Here is a 15,725-nt window from a genome sequence, read left to right on the forward strand (position 1 = left end):
ACACTCCACATGTAATGGAGTGAGACGCTGGTGTTGGCTGTTACAATGCCGCCACACTAATTACACACACACACACACACACACACACACACACACGCTCCCGTTTCCAGGAAGAGGGATCCCGAATCCGCTGACTCGATGTTTCCTCTGTTATTTCAAATGTTTCATCCATTTCCACGGAGAGAGAAAAATCCCGAAGTCACTGACGCAATGTTCCAGCTGTGTTGTTTGAAATGCTCCAGCCATTCTGGTCAAAGGTGGCGACGACGATTTGGGTTTTCTGTTCAGGACTCTCTTTCCCCCTACGACTTCAGATTACGTTCCCTTTCGTTCTCAGCAGAGAAGACCACACCCCTCTTTTCCACCCTCTCTTCGCAATCTGTTGTGGTCGTTTTGCTTGCTCTTGTTCGTTCCACGCCTTCTCCATGAGGAGGGAAGATGTGTAAGTTTTACACTATTTTCTGTCATGTCGTCAAAAGCAATGTGTGTGGATATTAGCTTATGAGTCCAGTTACAGTGTGGTGCAATGACTGATTGCGACATACAGTGGGCTCTGAACAAACTTGGCTGGATGTGGGTTTGGTTTTTTTGTTGTTTTTTTGGGGGGTTTTTCGAAGGGGCTGGGACCATCATCCGACACTGACTGGCTTTCGTAGTTTTGAGAGAAACGACATCATGTGTTTCGTTTGATGTTGGCTTAACCGTTGTTAGAATAACCCAGTTTTAGTCCACAGGCGAAAGTAAGTAGATAATCAGAAACAGCCATACTCTCCCCCTCCTCCTCCTCCTCCTCCTCCTCGTCTTCATCCTCCTCCTTCTTCTCCTTCTCCAGTTTCTTCTTCTTGTTCTTGCTGTCGTTCTTGTTGTTGTTGTTGTTGTTGATGTTCTTCTTCTTCTTCTTCTTCTTCTTCATGTGTCTAAATATAGAGATGAGGATGGTATAGTAGTACCGCTCTCACAGCAATCCACTCCTATGCTTTTTTTTCCTCTCTCAGATTTTCTGTTCTTATAAGTTTGTTGTTCGTTCTTTAGTTTAACGTCTTTTCACTGTAAGTGATATTAGACGAATTATAAGTTTGTCTTCACCAGAAAACTGCCAAGAAACAAAAGGCGTCCAGTGTGTTGTCATTCTTCTTATGACGATGACGATGATGATGATGATGATGGTGATGATGATAATGATGACGATGATGATGCTGACGACGACGATGATGATGATGATGACGATGTTGATGATGATGACGATGATGATGATGATGATGGTAGTTATTATCATCGCCCCACGCTGCAGTGGGATACTTGTAACAGGTGTGTGGCAAGGACTACTTTAGTAACACAGACTTTTACATCGAGAACGCAGTTCACGGTCTCCTGGGGGATATGTTGTCGCGGGTTGTGTAACGGGAAGTGTGACAGAGTGGACATGGAGTGGTACAAGGGGTATTGGATTCGAAGCATTACGGGTGCAGACAAAACGGTCCACCCGGATAGGGCCAGCAGGAGATCGATAGCTGAAAACAATCGTTCCCGATGAGTCTGGTTGGGGATGGGTGTGGTAAACACACAGCTCGTCGATGAGTTCGGGGTATTGGGTGACCGTGCGTTCTTGTTCGTGTGTGTGTGTGTGTGTGTGCGCGCGCGCGCACCCGTGTGTGTGTGTGAGGGGTTGGTGGGGTGGGGGTTGGTGGGGGGGGGGGAGCAGATGTTGCCCAACAATGGCCAGTGATGAGTGTGTGCGTATGGTATCCTACAAATAAACACATACACAATATTACAATGGTTCCAGAAGAAGAAAAAAAAGGGTTTCCAGAAAAAAAGGAGGGAAAGATTGTGGATATAGAGGACAGGCGAGTGGTGTGTGTGTGTGTGGGGGGGGGGGGGGGGGGGTGTGTGTAGAGGAGGAGGGAGGTGAACCGAAAAAAGCGTTGCTCCAAACATGAGTGTTGTTGACAGAAGGTACACGCAGATTGCTGGGGCCGAATACATCATGATTACCTGTATGTATCAGTTTGACTGTCGGCCAGATTCAAACAGAATGCCCGGCTGCAATGCAGAGGATGGGTCTCTCTCTCTCTCTCTCTCTCTCTCTCTCTCTCTCTCTCTCTCTCTCTCTCTCTCTCTCTCACACACACACACACACACACACACACACACACACACACACACACACACACACACACACACAGAAAACAAAACAAAACAAAAAGAAATACAAACAAACCACAAACTAACACAAACACAAAAACATGTATGCGCGCACATGATCTTTCTGTCCAAGTCTCTCTCTCCCTCTGTGTCTGTCTGTCTCCCCGTCTCTCTCTCTCTTCTTTTCTCTTTGTCTCTATGTCTGTCTCCCCCTCTGTCTCTCCCTCCCTCTCTTTCTGCCCCCCTCTCCCCTCGCCCTCGCTCTCTCTCTCTCTGGCTCAATGGACACATTTATTCGCAATCAAAAGCATGACGAACTTTTTTTCCACAGGTTTTTTCCAAGAATAGACACACTCCATGTAACCCTCTCTCACTCACTCTCTCTCCGTTGATGTCATCATAAAGTCATCATCATGGCCATACGTAATGCAGCATTGTTACCTCCTCCATAACAACTAAGCCGTGTGACGTGGAAGGAAAACTTTTCCAGGCGTCGTTCTGCGGAGGTCTTTTGTTGGTGAAGCTGAAGGGAGGGGAACAGGAATATGGGATCGACCCCGAGCCCCCACTTCTAGGTAATGACGGTCCGATCACATGCTTCCTCAGCGAAGAAAACCTTTTTACCTCGCATCGACCCGCCTTTCGCTCGCTTGGTGGAGAAAACTGGTACATTGTCCTTACAAAACTGAATCAGACTGGGAGGGAGGGGGAATATAGAGGGGGGCGGGGGGTCTTGGGGTCTTGGGGGGGGGGGGGGGGCTTTCAGAAAGTTATGTTCAAACTGTGTTAGCCGCTTTGCAGCCGTGGGGTCTATTGGTCAAAGCTCGTGTGTCGATTACCCATTTGTCGCCACGTTGATTGATTTTGTGTGTGTGTGTGTGTGACGGGTTTTTTTTTTTTTCGTTTCTTTTTGTTTCTCTTTTTATCGATAAAGTGCGCGTTCAAAAGAAAATTCGTGTTCAGTTATTGTCTAACCGAGCGCATTGTACCAAACAACGGGCGGTGGTAATCATCAAGGCAGACAGAGCGCCTGAAACAAGCGAGACTGCCCATGTTCTTTATAAACATTAGTTATCACTCACTGGAAAACATATGCTTTTGTTAACATACATTCAGAATCTTCCAGTAATAATGATAATAGGTAGTGGGTATATGCCGCAAACTTCCCATTTATAATGGGCTTTTAGCATATCAAGTGAAAGAATACAAATATATGTATATGTGTGTGTGTGTGTGTGTGTACACACAGTTATGTTACCTCATGTCAGTTAATTAATGTATGTGTATCTGTTTTAATTGATGCTTTGCTCAGTTAAGATAAATTGCAATTAAGGAAAAATTGGAATCAATTGCTCAGAAGTGCTGATTGACAGAGATACTGAGATTGCGGAATCAGACCTGGAGAGGTTTAAAAAAAACAACAACAAACTTATTGTTGGTTTTGGTTTTCATTTAGCCTGTTTATTTTCGTTTGGGATAGTTTTCAGTGGTGTCTGATTTACACAGTCAGACGCCGGAACGTTTTCCGGGATTAATTATTCAACCGGCCACGCTGCCACCTGGTCACGTGCCTTGACAAGAAGAGCTGTCTTTCAGCACGGACCGGACGACAGCAGCGGTTACCTCCCTTCCCTCTGAATGTCTTCACTTTGAATTCCGTGTCGAGTGCAAAGCGCGCATTCACTTTGACGTCACACAGGAAATAATTGTGTGCTCGTGTCGAAGATTTCACCAATGTCTTTGAAGTCTGGAGATCGGGAGATTGCTGGTTGGAAACCTTTTTTTTCAATTTTTTCCACGCTCACCCATTCTGATCAGCAGTATGATTCCATATTCCCTCTGATGACACAGGTTTGTAAGATTCTCGTCACCAGTCCGTTAGGAAAAAGAAAACGGTAAATTGAAGATGGAAACCTTTTCTTCTTCTTCTTCTTCTTCTTCTTCTTCTAACCGTTGCAGTAGCATTACTCCCACGCCGCTCATTCCAAGTCCCCCAAGCACGGCCCACACCGTGTCGCAGTCCCAGCGCCGGCATTCCCCAGGGAACGATGTTAGGTCGCCAGGAGGCTAGACACCAGAGGAGACCCTGCACTGCTGCGGAGTCACTTCTGTGCCTGTTCTGATTAACTTATCTAGAACACCGCTTACTGAGATCCCTACTGACGACAATAAAGGCTCAGTCGCGGAGCCAGACTGAATGAGCGTCTCCCTCAGAGTGGAGACCGCCACCGCATCCTTCCAACGACAGTCTCCCCCATGAATCTGCCGACACCGACGGCCTTGACAAGGCTCAGCCCAGCTGGTAGGAAAGTGGCAGAATGGATAAGACGCTCAGTGAAGGTGCGGGTTCGAATCCCACTCTCGTCCTTTCTCCTGAGTTTGACTGGAAAATCAAACTGAGCGTCTAGTCATTTGGATGAGACGATAAACCGAGGTCCCGCGTGCAGCACGCACGTGGCGCACTGAAAAAAGAGCCCATGGCAACGAGAGCGCTGCCCTCTGGCAAAATTCCGTAGAAGACATCCACTCTGATAGGCACACAGACATAATACATGCACTCAAGGCCTGACTAAGCGTGTTGGGTTATGCTGCTGGTCAGGCAATCTGCCTAGCGGATGTGGTGCGGCGTATATGGATTTGTCCGAACGCAGTGACGCAGGAGTGGGTGGTGGGTTGGGGGGGGGGCTTAAAGGGATCAGAGGGCAGACTCCTGCGCGTGATTTTCATTCCTGTTATGCGGGGTAGGAGGCAACTCGTGCCGGCAGACATTGCACAGTGGGGGTGGTGGTGGGGTCGTTCACCCAACAAATAATGCATGTACTGACTGTCGTTTCAATGTGTGTGGGGGAATGAGGTAGTTGTGTGTGGGGGGGTGGGGGGGGGGAGCGGGGCAGGGGTAGTGTGTGGGTGTGTGAGTGCATGTAAGCGCGTGGTTTACTGTATGGGGATGGAACTTAAGGCAGACGTGATTTAGTCGGTCCGCCGTCAGGGGAATAAATGAAGGAAAGGAAGGAAGGATCGATAGATCGATGGTAGCTACATCAGTCCATTTACCTTCACAGTCTTTCCGTTTCCCATACCCCTCCTTCATCCATCCCCCACTCCCCCTTACCCCCCCCCCCCCCCCCCCCCCCCCCCCCCCTCCACCCCACCCCCTCCCCCGACCTCTCTCCGACCATACGACCGACCAATCCGTTGAAACCCTACCAATCCCTTGGCCGTCTGTCTATAGTAAATCATTTCCAGTCTTTCCCTCAGTCAAGTATCCCCAATCCCGCTCCCCCACCGCCCCCCCCCTCCTCCCCTCCACCCCAGCCCCGTTTCTCCCCCCACGTGGAGCAGTTGGGGATAAGTTGTCAGGGTGGGTTGCTACAACAAGGGTGTCCCTCGTCATCTGCTGGATTCTGTCTGTCTGTGCCTGTCTGTTTGCCTGTTGATCTGTCTATCTGTGTGTGTGCCTGTCTGTGCGCCGATCTTTCGGAATGTCTGTGCCTCTGTGTGTGTGTGTGTCTGTGTCTGTCTGTCTGTCTGTGCCTGTCTGTTTCTGTGTCGGTCTGTCTGTACCTTTCTACCTCAGTCTCTATCTGAAAAGGCTTAACTATCACTTGCGTTATGCGGTAAACAGAGTTTGCAGAGCAGTTACGGTAAATAGTCAATTATTCATTGAACAAAGCCTGTGTTGGGTGGTTTGGGTATCCCATCAACAACCATGCAGATGAAACAAAATGACGACAATGACAACAACAATAATAATAATAATATGCTAATTAATAATAATGATAATAATATATAAAAGAACAAAAATACAAAAAAAGAAAAGGCCGAGTACTGTCACAAATGTTCACAGGGTATCCATTTTTGTTTAAGAGAATCCCCTCTCCCTTCCTCACCCCCCCCCCCCACACACACACACACACACACCCCGCCGCACCCCCACCCCCCTCTCCCCGCACACAGACATACAAACCCAATTGAAATATTGCCTAAACCATTTTTCAGATAATTGTTGTTTAAAAAAAAAAGTCTTGAATTAGCACGCTCCACAGTATTCATAAATGACGATTATTCTGTTTTCAATAGACTTCATCGACACTTCGATATCTGAGCAGCAACGAGTTGTTTGAATTGTTGATCAGCGTTGCATTAACGCACAATTAAGCTTCTCTTTATTTTTATTTTTATTTTTATTTTTTTTACACGGTGGGGGGGAAAAACTGTTGAAATTCAAACTGAGTTCATCTGCTCCAGCTGCCCCAGGAGTGATGCCACGTTCGCCTGAAATCGTTTTGTATTGATTTGAGTCCCGTGTGGTATAGAAACTGGTTCTGGAATGAATACAACCATTATTTTTCAAATTAAAATTAAACGAAATTAAACATATTTCATATGATTTCTTATGGACCCCTCAATAAGTGTGTGTCTGTGTGTGTGTGTGTATGTGTGTGTGTGTGTGTGTGTGTGTGTGTGTGCGTGCCTTTGTGTGTGTGTGTGTGTGTGTGTGTGTGCAAGAGAGAGAGAGAGAGTCCATGCTCACGTTAATGTACGCGCATGCGTGAGTATGCGCGCATGCGTTTGAGTGTGTGTGTGTGTGTGTGTGTGTGTGTGTGTGTTTCTCGAGGAGGAACCCCCACCCCCACCCCCACCCCCAATCCTCACCCCCCCAAAAAAAGCGGGATGAGCATTGACCGATAAATCTACAAACATATAACACGTAGATGCATTATTTGTTAGTTGAAGGAACTAACCCCTACCGCGCCTCATCCGCAATGAATGAGGAGCAGGCAGCAGACGTTCCCGAGGCGTCAGTGGGGGATTGTAAATCACGTGGTACACTCCCTCCCTGCTCTCCTCACCCTCCACCCCCCCCCCCACCTCCGCCCCCACCCCCGGTTTATTACGCCCCTTTCCTCTCTCAACACCCCCCATTCCTTTTTGTCTGTTTATTGTTTGTTTGTTTTTCTCGCTGCAGCCGCCACACCTTCGTCTTGGTTCATGCACTGTCAGCCTGTCTATCACAGCCGCTGGGTTTGGCATTTTCTTGTTGTTTGTCGCTAATGAGTCTGCTGTCCTGTTTTTGACAGTCCGTCTGATGGCTTCGGGGGCGTGTGTTGATTAATTACTGCGCACGCGCACACACAAACACACACACACACACACACACACACACACACACACACAGGGACGCGCACACACACACACACACACACACACACACACACACACACACCTCTGCTACTGTTTCCCCGAAGACAGACAAACAGATAGAAAGGTGCGTGACATTGTGACAGTTTGGGGTGGTGATTGGGGGGGGGGGGGGGGGAAGGAGTATAAGGGGGGCAAAGGGGGTGGGGAGGACAGGGGGGGCTCGGGAGACAGCGTTGAATGATTTAACGTGTTGTGATTGATGATCATTGGACCTGTTCTCTCTCTCTCTCTCTGTCTCTCTCTCTGCTTCTGTCAGGTCTACCTGTGTCTCTATTTCTTCACCCAGGCTTTCTTTCTTTCTTTCTTTCTCTTTTTTTTTTCTTTTTCTTTTTCTTCTTCTCTTCACTCTCTCTCTCTTCTTTCTCTCTCCTCCATAAATATATTATTTGTACATGACTTTGTACCATTCATATATGCTATTGATGTATTGAATAATATGATGTACATGTTTACACTTTTGTTGTTGGAAGGGTGGGTAGATGGGGGAGCAGTAGAATTTTTTTTGGTTTTCTTCTTCTTTTCTTTCTGTGTGTGAAGAATTTGCTTTTGTGCATGCAATTTTCTTAACCCCCTCTCCCCACCCCCCACCGGATGTAAAAAAAAAAAAAAAAGCAATTGTGCTTATTCCCTTACCCTCGTGAAATAAAATTTTGTTCGCTCGTTCTCTCTCTCTCTCTCTCTCTCTCTCTCTCTCTCTCTCTCTCTCTGTGTCTCTCTCTCTGTCTCTCTCTCTGTCTCTCTCTCTATCTCTCTCTATATATATATCTGTCTGTCTCTCTATCTCTCTCTGTGTCTCTCTGTGTCTCTCTCTGTCTCTATCTATCTCTCGATCTCTGTCTCTCTATCTCTCTGTCTCTGTCTCTCTCTCTCTCTCTCTCTCTCTCTCTCGCGCGCGCGCGCGCGCACGTTCACATTCACGCGCACGCACGTACAAATGCTCGGACACTCATGCACGCACAGACACAGTTGAATTATTTAACATTTCACCGTTGTTCATGGTGTATTCCGGACATGAATACGTCTTAACACGCAAGCACACACACACATGTAGATACATCACCCCCAACCCTATAATAAGAGAGAGAGGTGGGATGGGGAGAGAGGAGAAGGGGGTGACGTCATGTCGATGGAGTTGAACTGAAACGGCCAATCATTCTTGAATGTTATGTTCAGTTTCAGTTTCAGTAGCTCTAGGAGGCGTCACTGCGTTTGGACAAATCCATATATGCTACACCACATCTGCCAAGCAGATGCCTGACCAGCAGCGTAACCCAACGCGCTTAGTCAGGCCTTGAGAAGAAAAAAAATATATAAGCTTACATAAATAAATAAATAAATAATAATTATGATATAATTATTATTTTATCATTATTTTCATTACTGTTATGTTCAACCATAAACGACACGAAGCTGTCCTCCCTGTTTCTACACTCAAAGTCCTATCAGTCATCAGATCTCACTTCATGAGCAGATCATCGACAATGATCTGGGTGAGTCTGTCTGGATAGTGATGATTACGGTTCGTGTAGAGCGTGCGCAGTCTCTGTCTGTCTCTGTCTGTCTGTGTGTCTGTCTGCCTGTCTCTCTCTGTTTCTGTCTCAAGTCTCATATTATTTGAAGCATTTACAAACTGTCTCTTTCCACCTCCTCTCTCTCTCTCTCTCCCTCTCTCTCTGTCGTTGGTTACTTTTATCATCATCATCATCATCATCATCGGCTCTTCCTCCCCCTAAGCGAATTGCTGACATCGCCTATTTCAACAGCACGGGACGTGGAGTGCCTGTTGTAATGACTGATTGGAAACGGACAATGAAAAATACTGGCGGGCAGTGCGAAGGGAGAGAATTGCATCAAGACCGGCTGGCATTCGAAAGGGAGAGAATTGCAGTATCTAACAAAAAACAAACAAAGTATCGTGTCCACAGTTGTCCCAAAGCACGCGACCCATCGTTTTCGGATCCTGTGTGTGAGAGAGGGGCAAAAGATGGGGGAGGGGGACAGGAGGGAGTGTGGAGGTGTGATGGAGGGACGGAGGGTTAGTGGTCTCACAAAATAAACGTTTGAAGGTTCGAAGCTCACATTGACTCCATGGCAACAACGATCAGGAAGCGAGACTATGTGTATAACTACCACCCCATGCATCATCTATCAGCCCTTTGTTACCAGTTGTGCGTTTTCACCCCCTCACCTCTCTTCGTTCGCCATCAGCATCACTGAGCAAAACTCCAGTTTCAGTGCTCGCGTTGTCCATCGCTCCACTCTGACCATTGATGCCGGAGTTATATAACTTGGCGCTTTTCCTGTCCAGTTGTCCCTGTCTGTGTAGTTTGTAACGGCTCGTGTTGCTGATGTTGTTGATTGAACAACCGCAGGTCGAGTGCTGATACTATTTCGTACGTGCTAAGCAGTCGGCTAGAAAAGCCCCCCCCCCCCCCCCCCCCCCCCCCGTCCTGATACTATTTCGTACGTGTTAAGCAGTCGGCTAGAAAAGCCCCCCCCCCCCCCCCCCCCCCCTTTTTTTTTTTTTTTTTATAAACGAGACTTGGGCGAGGGGGATAATTACCGTTACGTTACATTCATCTCGGAGGGCGGAAGAGGAGGCTGATGGTGGCGATGGCAACGTTGGGCTGACAGCCGTTTTCAGCATTGTAGCAAAGGTCGGGGATTGCATGACGGAACGTTTAAGCATCGGATTGGTCTTGTTGGAGATGCCGGGGGCCCTTTCAGAATAAACACTGTCCTCGTCTTCTGGGAAATTTGTGCTGGACATTTCAGTTTGTTTGTCTTTTTGTCGCTCTTTGTCTTTTTCCTTTTCCCTTTCCCTTTAGCAAGCAGTCACGCACGCACGCTTCATAATATACTAACACGCACGAGCGCGCACGCAAGCACATATTCTCGCATGCACACACACACACACACACACACATGCGCGTCCCCCACCCACCCCACCGCCTTTCACACATGGGCTATCCATGTTTGTTATCCATAATCAATACCTACGTTTTGTGAATACAGTAAAGTTCTTAATAATCATTTCTATGCAGCACACTTCAGCTTTTTATGACACCCTCTGAAAGGAAATCAAATCTTGCATCTTGAATCTAACTTTATAACACCCGTACTATGGCAGAGTCGGTTAAGCGATGGATTTCTGATCCAATGTTCACCAGTGATCAGGGTTCGAGGCCCCCGTTTCCACATGGTGTTGTGTGCTTGGGAAAGCCACTTTATTCCGATTTTCCTCACTCCACCCAGGTGTGAATGAATGAAGGAAGGAATTTTTGTTGAATGTCCCGTCACATATATCGGTGATTGAAGACATTTTGTTAAAGTATTTATGAATACATGTGAGTATTATAGGTTAGAAGGAGTGAGAGATGTGAATGAATGGAGGGTTTGGGGAAACTGGGCAAATGAGGGTGAAATGAGGGTGAAATTAGAAGAAAAAATTCTATTCCAATTACAGGAAATTACTTAAAGGACTTCGTAAAAGAGAAGTCGTTAAACTGACAAGCGAAACAACTGATAATGAATGCAAAAAGTCAAAAACATAACGTTCTCAGTCACTTGTGAAGACATACTTTCGTGTACAAAAGGCTTCATCAAGCTACAGTCAAAAATGAAATGCTTAAGGTGTGAATGATTTGGTTGGGGGAAGGTTAAAACGGTGGAAGGAGAGGACTGGGCCCCGCCTTCCTAAGCCGAGCCGCGTGAACATGAATTCGCTGCCCTGATGGTCGTAAAAAGCTATGTGGTCTTTAATAAACTCTTAACCGTTTTTTTTCTTAACCGTTAACCAGGGGAGGAAAGCGGCAGAATGGTTAAGACACTCAGCTGCCAATACAGAGTCCGTGAGCTTGTGGGATCGAATCCCGCTCTCGCCCCTTCTCCCAAGTTTGACTGGAAAATCAAACTGAGCGTCTAGTCTTTCGGATGAGACGATAAACGCCCTTGGCGCACTGAAAAAGAACCCATGGCAACAAACGTGTTGTCCTCTGGCAAAAATTATGTAAAACGAAATCCTGTCTGATAGGTGCACAGATATATAAGCATGCACCCAAGGCCTGACTAAGCGCGTTGGGTTATGCTGCTGGTCAGGCATCTGCCTAGCAGATGTGGTGTAGCGTATATGCATTTGTCCAAACGCAGTGACGCCTCCTTGAGAAAGTGGAATTGAAACTAAAACTTTTAACCATTACCCTGTGTACAGGCGAAAGAAACTCCACGGGGAACGTGCTTTCTCTTTCATTGGACGCCTCATCGGAACCAACTCCCTTATTCTGTCCGACACGCTCAGTCTTTGCCCTCGTTCAAATTATCTCTCTAAACTCAACTTTTCCACAGTTGTTATGATTAGTTTTTTCCGGCGTGTGTGTCTGTCTGCGATTGTTGGTGGGTGGGGAGAGGAATGGGGCTGTACCAGTATGAATGTCTGGTGAGTGTGAGTGTGTGTGTGTGTGTGTGTGTGTATGTGCGTGTGTGTGTGTGTGTGTGTGTGTGTGTGTGTGTGTGTGTGTGTGTGTGTCTGACCTGTTTATTTTGTGAGGCGTATAAGGAAATGAATGTTATGACATGTATCTGCATCAATGTAGGTATGTGTAATTATATATGTGAACGCTCTGGGCTCTCCGGAGATAGGGCGTCAAAATATTCATTGTTGTTGTTGTTGCTGCTGCTGCTGCTGTTATACCACCACCACCCCTCCCCTTTGCAGGTTACGGCCACATAGCGCCCAAGACGGTGTGGGGACGGCTGGTGTGTATCGCCTACGCCGTGCTGGGCATCCCCCTCATGCTGCTGTGCCTGGCCAACATCGGGGACGTCCTGGCCGACATCTTCCGCTTCGTCTACACCAAGATCTGCTGCTGCGGCTGCTTCAGGAGCAGGAGGAGAAGGGAGCGGGACAAGAAGCGGGAGGAGGAGAAGGAGAAGGAGAAGAAGGATGATCAGCAGCGACACACGTCAGTGGCTGGCATTAGCGGGAAGTCTGGAGACGGCTCCATTGTTGGGGGTGAGTGGGTGTGGGTGTGAGTGTGTGTGGGGGGACGGGTGCGGGGGGGTGGTTGTGGCGGATGGTGGTGGGTGGTGTGTGTAGATGAGGGAGGAGGGGGGTTGGTGGGGGTGTGATTGGGAGGGGGGGGGTGAGGGGTGTGTGAGTCCTGTGGTGGTGGGGGTGGTGGGAGTGAGTGGGATGATGTAGGGGTTAGGTTGAAAGCGTCGGGTTTTGTTGTTGTTGTTGTTGTCCGTCAGCGCCTAATCATTTTTTTTTCTGTTTCATTTTCTGTGTGTGTGTGTGTGTGCGTGCGCGCGCGTGTGTGTGTCTGTGTCTGTCTGTCTGTGTCTTTGTCTGTGTCTCTGTCTGTATATATGTCTATGTCTGTGTGTGTCTGTCTCTCTGTCAGTGTTTGTGTCTGTCTCTTTGTGGTTGTTGTTGTTGTTGTTGTTGTTGTTGTTGTTGAGTGTGGTTGTCACGTGCGCATTCATCCTTTCTGTTTGTTTGTTTGTCTGTAGTCGTTGTTTATGTCGGACTCTACTGACAGTGACGATGTACGTGTCTGTCCAGACAAAGGGACGGTCATCGCTGGCTCGGCGCCCATGGACACCGGCTTGTCCCGCCTCACTCCCACCTCCACCACCACCACCACAGAAACCACACCCCCCCTCCCCCGCCCCCCTGCCCGCCACCGCCGGCCCCTGTCCCCTGGAAGCCGGTCTGTGAAGATCACCCCTCTGGACGTCCGAGCCCTCCAGCACCCCCCGGCCAGGAACCAGCCCGTCGTCCTCGCCGAAGACGACAGCGACGACGACGACGACGACGAGGACGAGGACGAGAAGAACGTGACGGTGCCGCTGACGGTGACGATGATCGTCATCGGCGGCTACATCTTCGGCGGCGCCGTGCTGTTCGGGCTGTGGGAGGGTTGGGACTGGCTGCAATCGGCGTACTTCTGCTTCATCACGCTGTCCACCATCGGCTTCGGGGACGTGGTGCCGGGCACGGACTTTGAGAACCCGCAGACACAGGCAAAGCTGATCATGTCGTCGGTGTACGAGCTGTTCGGCATGGCCATCCTCTCCATGTGCTTCACGCTCATGCAGGACGAGATCCTGGCCAAGTGCCGCTGGGTGGGCCACAAGCTGGGCATCCTGGACAGCGACGATGAGTGAGACAGACCGGGTGGGGGGTGGGTGTTGGAGGTCGGGTGGTGTGGTGTGTGGGGTGGTACATGTGTCAGGACAAGGCATGGCAAGTCTCAAGTTATGATGAGCTCTAGATCAGACAAGACAAACCCTAGACAAGACAAACTCCTAGGCAAAACAAGAGAAACTCTAGACACGTGAAGTACAGGATGCAGGGTGGGGTATAGGGTGCAGTCAGTTTAAAATGGGCCCGTCATCTCTCTCTGTGTGTGAAGTTTTGAAGATCTTCCGTTGCATATGTAAGTATCGATTTTTTTCAGTTGGCTTAATGTATCGTATTCGCCGGCGTCAACCGAGTGTATCTTTGTTCAGTCAGCTTTAAAAGACAGACTTTGATACAGGAGAAAAGGGGGTCATTAATTGAAAAAGGAATTGCGTTGAAGACATAGACTGCATCAATTACAAAAGAAATATTTTGAACAGAAAATATTATTACATTGACAGGTGAAAAAAAATGTATTTACCGGGTAGGTATTTGATCAGAGTTGTCTTCACATTATTGATGGGTAAGTGGTCTTGATTACAGATGTCCCTTTCATTATCATAGCGGCCTGTAGCAAATGTGTGCACAGCACAGCCTCTCTCCCTTCAGATTTCTAGCTAGATTTTTCCTGCCAATCAGTAAATGAAGTCTTCATCAAAATTCTTGAGCTGTAAACAGAAATCATTGTCCCATAAAAGCAGAAAGCCTTAACAGTTGAAACAAGTCGATGCCTATAACATTGTTACTCCCGGCATCCAGAGAAACTTGCCTGTGCCTTCCTGAGGCATGCTAAATCCCAGGTGAGTTTTGTTTTTCACTTGCTGGATGCGGATCCAGATAAAGACGGCCACCAGAATCGTTATTGTCTGTGTCTGCCGCATGGCCTGTGAGCCCACACAGTGTCATGGTAAACCCCATCAGAGTTCCCCGCGAGTTGATATCACAGTGGCAGTGACGAACGCAGTGACGCCTCCATGAGCTACTGATACTGATACTGATATCACACTGTTGCTTTTTTGCCTTGTCTCTGTAGACACACGCTACCAAGATCAAATTCCAGCCCGGATAGTCAGGACAGCAGTTGCATCCTCTGCTGTTCTGATGGTCGTAGTCGGACACGACTAACTGTCATACGCCAAGTGGAGAAAACAATCCTGTGAAAGTCCCCATAGTTCCGGATAAACAATCCTGATCCAGACGTGTGATTCCCTGGTCGTTGGCCCAGGCTTAGCACGTCCACAGAGGAATCCATCCACCGCTGTGTGTGTGTGTGGCATCCCGCTGTGAGACACAGGCAGATCAGAGATGATGATGACGACCACGATGATGATGATGATGATGATGACGATGATGATGATGATGATGATGATAGGAACACAAAAGACTGTTTCCCCATTTTCTCGCCCATAGATATCAACGACTTTTAAGTTTTTGTGTTATCCTGCTGTGATAGATAAACCGGAAATTATGATAATGACAATGGTGATAATGATGACAATGATAAATCACAACAACAACAGCAGCAGCAGCAGCAATAATAATAATAATGATAATTATTATTATCATCATCATCAATGTAATGGTAATAATAATGATAATAATAATGATAATAATGATAATACTAGTACTACTACTACTACTACTAATAATAACAGTAATGGTGATGATGATGATGGTGATGATTATAATGATGCTACTACTACTACTGCTACAACTACTACTAATGGTGATGTAAGGATAATAATAATAATGATAACATAAAAACGTATTTTTTGCCCACATTTCAACACTCGCTCCTGTGGCGTGACTCAAGTCATAAGACAGCTTTTAAACTTCAAGCTTGTGCGGGTTATAATTATGCTTCAGGCCAAAAGACTGTATTCACTATACATAATTCTGAAAATTTCAACCGACGTTCACCAATGCCTCGGTCTGTTGCGGCATATTGTGGGACATTGTCACGGACATCATGCAGGTCTTGTAGGGTTGCTGTGTTTTAAAAACTGCATTGAGATCGTGATAAATGTACTGCTGACGTGCATTGATAGATTAATTTTATGTTTGTTTGATGGAAGCAGGTCGCGATATTGAGAAAACAATGATCTGCCCTCCCCCATACACTTTTGTCTAAAATAAAGGGCATTTGTGTGGGCGTGGGAGGCACTTGTCAGTACTTTGCTGGTCTTGCAAG

The 15,725-nt window shown here is 47.4% G+C and overlaps 1 protein-coding gene across 1 annotated transcript in view; it reads left to right on the forward strand.

Moving 5' to 3' along the window:
• LOC143297517 (potassium channel subfamily K member 18-like) overlaps positions 1-13,518 on the forward strand; it is a 21,140-nt gene extending 7,622 nt beyond the window's left edge. Inside the window, exons 2-3 of the mRNA XM_076609917.1 lie at positions 12,065-12,361; positions 12,914-13,518. Coding sequence (XP_076466032.1) covers positions 12,065-12,361; positions 12,914-13,518 — 902 coding nt within the window. The remainder of the gene's footprint in view (positions 1-12,064; positions 12,362-12,913) is intronic.
• The last annotated feature ends 2,207 nt before the right edge of the window (positions 13,519-15,725 follow it).

This window comes from Babylonia areolata, chromosome 22 (assembly GCF_041734735.1).
Source record: "Babylonia areolata isolate BAREFJ2019XMU chromosome 22, ASM4173473v1, whole genome shotgun sequence".
NCBI classification, from domain to species: domain Eukaryota; kingdom Metazoa; phylum Mollusca; class Gastropoda; order Neogastropoda; family Buccinidae; genus Babylonia; species Babylonia areolata.